Source organism: Nipponia nippon, unplaced genomic scaffold (assembly GCF_047370975.1).
Source record: "Nipponia nippon isolate SJK-2023a ecotype South Korea unplaced genomic scaffold, ASM4737097v1 scaffold_6, whole genome shotgun sequence".
Lineage (NCBI taxonomy): Eukaryota > Metazoa > Chordata > Aves > Pelecaniformes > Threskiornithidae > Nipponia > Nipponia nippon.
This window is the reverse complement of record NW_028262380.1, coordinates 51,804,342-51,813,070: the sequence shown is the minus strand read 5'-3', so window position 1 is coordinate 51,813,070 and position 8,729 is coordinate 51,804,342. Positions and strand designations below refer to the sequence as shown.

General features: G+C 35.3%; 1 protein-coding gene across 4 annotated transcripts in view; it reads right to left on the bottom strand.

The window, feature by feature from the left end:
* Positions 1-2,818: 2,818 nt before the first annotated feature.
* CCSER1 (coiled-coil serine rich protein 1) overlaps positions 2,819-8,729 on the bottom strand; it is a 711,885-nt gene continuing 705,974 nt past the window's right edge. For 3 of the 4 annotated variants that reach the window (XM_087737605.1, XM_087737606.1, XM_087737610.1), the window contains one exon: positions 2,819-3,561. In XM_087737605.1, coding sequence (XP_087593731.1) covers positions 3,076-3,561 — 486 coding nt within the window. In that variant the 3' untranslated portion in view covers positions 2,819-3,075. The remainder of the gene's footprint in view (positions 3,562-8,729) is intronic. The other variant, XM_087737607.1, reaches the window with a different exon arrangement.

Below are 8,729 nucleotides of genomic sequence, written 5' to 3'. Positions count from 1 at the left end.
ATCTTATAAATACATCCTGTAGAAACACCCTAGTAAGGGAAGTAAGGATAAGTCTAGAGATGGTATATCATTTCAGGTGTGGCTCTTTTAAATTACTAAAATTATTTAGGGCACAGATCTAATGTTTCTTTTGCCAAGTGATTGTTTCGAAAAATGGGACACTGCTTCAAATGGAAACAGCTTTTCTTTGGGGATTTCTTCCTCCTTAAAATGCCCTCTATCACACCAAAAGATACGGAAGTAACAAGAAGCAATTTTCAGTAGAAATTTTACAGTTATGCTTTGTTGTACAGAAACATATAAAAAAAGGAAAAAAGGTACATCCATGGAAAAAAATAATAAATGCCTTTTCCCCCTGGTGTCATGTCTTTGGATATGTACAGCCTTGGAGAAATGTATAAATCATTTTATACATGGAACTCTTAAAAAACTAGAGATTTTTAGTACAAAGGAATCAATTCACTGAAAGAATGTCCACATGCTGTTGCTTTATGATTTACTATATACACAAGAGGATCAAAGGACCTCTGTTTTACAGTTACCGCTGTACTGTACATTAACATGTGGCTAATACCCTTCTCCGGGTGAGATTTACACTTAGTATTACAAATAACATAACAATGCTGAAAATACTGATACAAAACAGCTTCAAGATGACATTTTAAAAATATCCCTCACTTTAGTTGAACTGTTTTCTCCAGTTTTTTTTAAGTTTCAGCTTTATAAAAGATTCTCCAAGAAAATAGTAGCATTTAAAATGTTCTTTTTGAAATGTATAGATGGATTTTTTTAATAAAGTGTAATCCAAAAGTCCATTTTTCCAGGAAAAAAACAACTATAGATACAGTACATTGTTAAAATGTTAAAATACAGTTAAAATTGAAGAGTTTTTTTTGTTTTTCTTTTTAATGTAGTATAGTACATTTGTATCCTGGAAAAAAAAATCCTTGGTTACAGTGTACGTTTATTTACAGAACTAAAATATAATTGCATACATCAACTCTTGAGATGAGCAAGACTGAAATGTATTGTTAGTAAGAACCAACTGTCCTTGCAATCTACCATAACCTTAAGAGAATGCTCAGATGAAAACGTGATTCTGAGCAGTGAAATTCTGTTACTACTATTTTTAACTTTTTTGGTAGACTTTAAACTATGAGTTTCAATGCAGGACTGGGAGTCTTGAACACCCATTGTTAATTCGGTCAAGCTGTGTTTGCAATTTTTGCACATTCTGTTTTGGCAGTAGCAATGCACACAAGAACACAAAGAAGTTTGGCAAATGTTTGTCTTGATTCTTATGTATTCAGCTCTGGATACCCAAAATTACCACTATAGAATATTTAGACAAAACCTGCTCTCTTCAACATCAGATAATGTTATAAAATTTGCTCTAACCAAATTAAAATCCTCAATAAATAGAAACCTGAAAGTTCAGGCTGCTGAAATGGCTTTTCAGAATATCTGCCAAGCTCATAGTCTCATTTTTTTCTTAACGTAACCAATCCTTGTATTAAGCCGAATATTAAGCAGTTAAGCAGATATATTTAACAATAGGTAAAATTTGTATCATTTATTCATTTTATATGCCCCATGTGACTTACCTTTTAAAAGTTACAGCATTTTCAGTGGCTACAGAAGCTTCAATTTTCATTATATGCTATTTCAGTTAAGTCACACTGGTTTGTTTCTTTGTGTGAGAATGTGCTATGCCCTTGTCTTTTGTTATTAATCACCAGTTAAAGAGAGAGGTGACTTGTCTCAGATCTGCCACAATCATACTTAAATATGCCAGATTATTTATAAACTACTAACTATATTTCCTATTATCATTCAAACAGATTACTCTCCATCAGAGAGGCTGTAAACTAAGTGTTATGTTTAGTATATGCCACATGTTTCGAGTAACTTGATTGAGATGCCTGTTTTCAAGCCCTCTGAAAAGGGAAAACAGGATCTTTTCTTACTGACAAGTCTACAAGTTCTACGGTGTGATCAGATGATTTCATATTCCCATAAGACCAGCATGCTGCACATCAGGTAGCATTAGATTCATCTCACTTGTGTGTAATATGTCAAGACTAGCAAACCCGCCGAGTTGGTATAAACCAGGTTGTTAAGTGCAGATGATAACAGTCTACAGAAGTTACGACTTACACGGGTAAGTTTGGACTGGGTAATAAGTCAATTTCTCTTACTTTAGTCTTTCACCCATTTTTCGTTTGGGAAGTGAAATGAAATTATATGATGCATTACACAGCATAGAATGTCACATTGTGTCATGAGCGATACAGTGCCTGTAAAGCACAAACATCACCACAACTTGACATGTCCTCATAGAACAAAAACACTGGAACAAATGTAGTTAAATAAAGGTGAGGAGAGGGAAGGGAAGGCTGGAAACCAAGTTGACATCCTCTGTTTGGGACCCAATTACTGACTCAAATACCTGGTGAGCCTCTATGAACCTTGCTGCTAGAGGAAAATCAGTCACTTCCTCTACTTGTGGCATGAGGCATTCATAAAATACATACAGCAGGAAGCAGTAACACACCTCTAAAAGTGAGCAAATTTCATTGTATTAAAAAAAAGTGTAAAAAGAGGGTCCTCAAAGACTTCTGACTCCTTATTTCCCTAGTCTCTATGAAATTCAAGAGGGTTTACTAATTACTTATCTATTCATTCCTCACATCTACTTTAACAGTAACATTATTAAACATACACAGTATTATTTAAGATCACCTTTTGGAACTTCAGGGAATGATAGTGGCTTATAGAGGACAAAAAAAAAAAAATTTAGCCAACATTGGACTAGCAATACCAGCCAAATGATCCCATTTATTATATCCATGGTGATTTTTGCATGACAAATCAATCTAGTTATTTAACAATCTAGTTCATCCTTTTGCCACAGTCCCAGATGGGAAAGTATGGAACCTACAGACAACATTAATTCTTTAATTTATTTTTTTCAGGTGAAAGTAGCAGCAGATGAAAACTGAAGACTGAGCATTAGGTGAGCTTATGATCCTCTTTAATCAACTCTCCTTCCATGGCAAGAATACAAGCACCTTGTTACCCATCTTGTTGACCTAAAGTCTGTAGCTCTGCTGTGTATAAATTGTGGTGGAGGAAAACATTTTTTCTGCTGTACATGTGTAAAGAGATGGGTCCCCTTGGAGGCTGTCCGAGTCTGCCTGTAAAAGTGGTATGCTGCCGAGGTACAGCAGTTTGGTCTTTTGGAGCTCCTGAGAACATTGGGTAGCTGTCTGTCTTGGATGCTGGCTTTGCTGTATTCGGTGCCGTGGTTGCCAAACCGTTCTGGGTGACCTCTGAAGTGAGGGTTTCGTACGTGCCTCTAGTATGCTTGATGACTTCCACAATCTCCTTCTCTTTTAGCAGGTTGCTCAGACACAAATTGGACAGCTGACAGCTCTTGCTTTCATAGCCCATTGCTTGGTTGCCTGATGAGTATCTAAAAGGGTCCTCGGTGGGAGTATGTGCTGACTTTCTGTCCCTTGTGCTGAGATTTTGGCTCACCATTCTGTTTGGATATGTAGCCTGGGGAAACAAGACAAAAAAAAGTATTAGTAATAAAATATAGTAGGAAAATGGCATAGAGTATATAAAACACTCCTCACTACAGATGTACAGCATGTGGGGCTGCCAGATTAAAATGAAAGATGAATCTCAAATGCTGGTAGAACTCCCAAAGCACTGCTAGCATAAAATAGAAGTATTGTTCGTTCATATTTAACAGAACTAATATTGAAAAATGCTTATTATAGGTAATGATTTGGGCATTTTCTTTAAAAAAATAGTTTAATCAAAGGAGGAGAATTTTTTTTCAGAACATGATAAATGGATAAAAAGGTTCCATGAATTGTAAACAGATTTTCAAGAGCATTTCACATGATGAAACAACAAGAATTTTGATTGCATAGATTTCAACTATTAATACTCTCAAATACTTACAAAATGTAAAGACCATCTTTTGTGAATATCTTCATGCCTCGGTTAAGCTCAGAACATGCTCAGTTTTCATTGTCTCTTGAATCTAGGTGTTTTGTTGTGTACTTACAGTTAAATACATGCCAAAATGCTCTGCCAGAGCAGAGCAATAATTTTATTTCAGCTGCCTGGAAAAAATACAATGTAAGAAGGATTCTAGCATGTTAGCAACTTTTAATGCTGTGTGAGCATGCATGCATTTATGTTTGTTTAAATAAGGGGGATTTATCTGTACATGGCAAGCCAGATCACTGCAGATTTCCAGTGTGTGCTTAATGTGATGCTTCATTTTGTCCTCCACAGAACACCTGGCTGGGGAGGAGATGATGAGGCTGTGGGACCTTTTCTCACACATTTAAAAAAAATATACTCTCAGTGTATAAAGGAAAATAAAGTGTTGAGTCAAAGCAGGATTCTGCCAGTTCCATGACTGACTGTACTAGGTAGCTTCTAGAGGTAACGCCCAGAACTCGGCTCACAAGGAAGGCTGAGGAATGGGAGTGAATGTTCACGAGTCTGGTCCCTAGAGGAACTTGAGCATTGAGCCTATATGGTTTTGTAAGAAAGCTTCATCTCTTTATATATTGTTTTATATATATATATATTTATATATTGTTACAAAACATATATGACACCAATTTGCCCAATAATAATTAAATACCTGAAAGCTGTATGTGAGTTTCAAACGTTGTTGATGTAATCTACTTAAACCCTACTGTCCTTTGTAATCTAATATTGTGTGTGCACAAAAAAAAGGGTGTGTGTGTGTTTCATTAACTTCTCCAGATACATATCCATATGATGTTTCAAAGAAGTCTTTAACTTACACTGCAATTAATGCACCTCTGATTTTTTTTTTCTTTTTTTAACTAGTCAGGTTACAGTAACTAAGCTGCAGTTATGTCAAGAAGAATTCTAATAATAGCATCAATTGTACTTTATTTTAAAAGTTATTTTGGAATGCACGTTTGCTCTGTCACACTTTCCCAGGTACTGGTTAAAGCACCTAGTTCTGACATTCATTTGCAACAAAAGTCCAGTTTTACTCCATATAGGTTTTCTGCAACAGAACTCTGAAACGACATAGTAGCAGCTTCTTGACATTTACATTGCTATATGGGCTCTGACGTTGCAGAACAAAGCTGAGAAAATCAAAAATCCTCCCAAGCCTTACAACTTTGCTAAAAATATTGCAGGATATTTCCATGATTCCATAGGAAACTTGTATATATTGTTTCAGGACAATTTGTATCGCTTCACATCCATGTCTATTTTAAGCAACACAGAAGAATGATAGAGTCAATATTCACAGCTTACATCCTTTTTTTAGTGCAGGCAAGCTAATGGTCGTGCTTCTACGCAGATTCATACGCAGGTTTGGATACGAGTACTGTAGTGCATTTTAGGCATCAGAGATGGTATTTTCAAAAATTATTAGTACTGGAGCAACATTTTTCCCACTTATTTCAGTGCTGATTGCACCTGGACTCATAAATGGGAGTAGAACACTTCTGGAAAACATCACTTTTGTGTTAGTTTTGTGCCTATAGCACATAGATATGAGATGAAATTCAATTTAGTTCCTAGGGAATCATTCTGGGGGAGACCTGTCTGTAAGTTCAATTGCTTTATTTATTTATTTATTTATTTCTATGCCAGTAAATAAAATCTTTCTATTGGGATAAGAGAGTCAAATTCAATGCCCTGCCAAACCCTGCCTTACATTTGTTGTAAGGGAATGTTTCTGGAGTTACCATATGTCACCCTATGCCATTTGACAACCTAAAGATTGATATCATAGAACTGAGAGGAACTTCATGATAGGACATGTAGTCTATTCTGTACTTCTTGTTAGCATCAGCTTATCCCCGTGTTACTGACTTTTTTTCTTTTTTTAACCAGCTGCTAATTACCTTCATTGATGTAGCCTCCTCAGCTAACCTTTTCCACTACATTACCTTTACTTTTAGGAAAGGTCTTCCTAATGTCTAAACTGAACCTGTATGCCTGCAAGTCTATTCCTTCTTCTCTCTACCATGGAAATGAGGAAAGAATTGCTGTTTGATCTTTGAATACCTGTTTATGTCTTTGAAGAATGCTGTCAAGCTACCCCTTAATCTTCTCTGCTCTGGAATAAAAAATATCACATTGATCTTTTCTGATAGGACTCATCTTCTAGACTCCGAGTCATTCACACTTGTCTTCTCTATAGATTCTCTTCAGTAATTCCACATTTTTCTAGGCGGGCCAAGAGTACAGTACTTAAGGTAATCCCCTACCACGACTAAGCAGAAGAAGCACTATTCGTCCTATGAAGGACTTCTTATCGTGCTTCTTTTTAATTTACTCCAGTATGAGGTCAGTAATTCTATTTTGTCACAGCATGAAATTGTTCATTCATGTTCATCTGGTTGCCCACAATAGTTCCAAGATTTTTTTCTACAAAATTATTAATAAGTTGTTCAGCTGATTACTGTCACAGAGACATCATTTCTCATTTGCCTCTGTTGAATTTCATCATTTTTCCTCTGACCTTTTCTCTAATGTATCAAGATCATTCTGAATTCCAGTTTTATCCATTAACATGTTTTCCACTCCACCCAACTTTATGTAAGCTGTAAATTTAATAAGAATATTCTCTAGTCCGTCATCCAGGTAGTAAATGGATAGTATCAAACACTGTAAAACCCCACTTACTTTAGCCTTCTGTTTTAACATCAGGCCATTAGTAAGTAATTTCCAAGGACAGTCTTCCAATTTACTCTATATTTGTTTCATTTAGTCTGCATAGTATGTTTATAAAACAGTATCAAAAGACTTACTAAAAGCAAGAAATCTGATATCTACAGCTTTTCTTCTAGCCAGAAGACCTGTTACTGTGCTGTTGAATGAAATTAGATTGGTTTGGCAATTGATTTGATTTGTAATCCATGCTGGCTCTTATTCATCTTGTTTTCTTCTATGTGCTTATAGTTTCTTTGATTATTTGCCTCAACTTTTGGTCTGAGAATTGAAGTTAAACTAATGGAAAACATTATAATATATTTAAGATAAATCATAACCTTCCCCCAACACTCACAAAAATAGACACTGATACTGCATGCTGATCAGAATATACTTGTTTTAATAAAAATGCCTCAGAGTTTTTCATGGTGGTATACACTGCTCAGTAAAAAGTCTAGGAATTAAGAACCATTTCTCTTCTTACAGCTGCTATTGAAATGCCAGTGAAAGCATATAATTTATCTGTTTAATCAGCAGCTCTCCTTGTTCTTGTCTTCATTCAGTGAGATTACTCAGTCATAAGTAGCATGACGTGAATAATCGGAGTTCAAACATGTTGCTGCAGACCTTTGTAGCCTTGGCTACAGAGGCCACTCCCAGCGAGAAGCATGACCATTGCTGGAGGTCTTGGATACAAGTTGTTTTATAGTCTTAAGAATGGCTTAGCAGTTACTTTTGTCTCTTGAAATAGAATGAAAAATAAAAGCTTGTAGAGAAAAAATTCTTATGAAACGAGTTATATCAACAAGGTAGGTTTTAAAGAAAATACAGAAGAATCAACCGATTTTGAAAATGAGAAGTGCAGAAGCATGTTCAAAGCAAGGCATATTGTTGAAACTCAGTACCAGTAAAAGGTACAAGGCATGATTACGTGATTTTTTGTATTGCTTTTTTAACTTGATATTGATGAAATGCTCTGTTTTGAATATCTCTCACTGTGGTGTTTCTTTCCTCTTCCTTTTCAAGGTTATATTTCACATGAGAAATTTTCATTTTAGAAAATACGTGCTGGGTTTGTAGGTCTACAAAATATTTCCTTCTAGTTGTTGGCCAATGGAGGGAGACAGTGTGTGTGTGTGTGTATTAATAAATATTTAATAATATATATGTGGTGAGGGAAGGTCTTAGTTTTGTGAAGCTGTAACTTGCTGAAATTACCCTTCTGTTGAATAATTAAACAAATACCAGGTGGTGACAAATTAAGAGCTAATTTACCTAGATTTTAAAACATCAATAGAAATTTAGAATATGCCATCAGTATTCCAAGACATTGGTTTGACCCTATCTCCAGCAATAAGACACAGGTGATTAACAAGGAAAGACAGACTCATTCTATCAGATGCATAGTTAGACATGAAATAAACAGAGATTTTAATAGAAAGACTGCCAAAAAGCAATACTGCCATTGTTATCTATGACAAATTACTGAAGAATAGCTTCTAATCAGGAAAAGTGAGAACAGTGGTGAGATGGGAGTCAAAATCAACAAGAAACCCTCTCCCCTTCCCACCCCCCCAAATAACATTATTGTCCCCCCAAAATATTGTCAATAAAAAGTCCAATGCTGCTTTGAATGTCATGCAAGTTACTTTTTTGCTATCATTTAAACATTTTTATAAAAATCACAACATACAAAATTGAAAATAATTGTATGTTGCTGTTCATTTGCTAAATTCAGATAGTTTAGCTTGAACGAATGTAGTCTGAGTTTTCTTGCTGGCCCATTTTACAGTTATTTAGGATCCTCATGATCTGGTCAGAATAAGAAAAATATCCCAGAATGAAATGCACAGAAGTAAAAACCACACATGTGGTACCAACAAGAAAAATACTTTGGACAAACTTGAACTTTTATTTTTAACCTATTTCTCCTTATCTTCCTATAAATGTTTCATGCAAAATTTTCTGCAGAGAACTTTTAGGTACCAACTGCA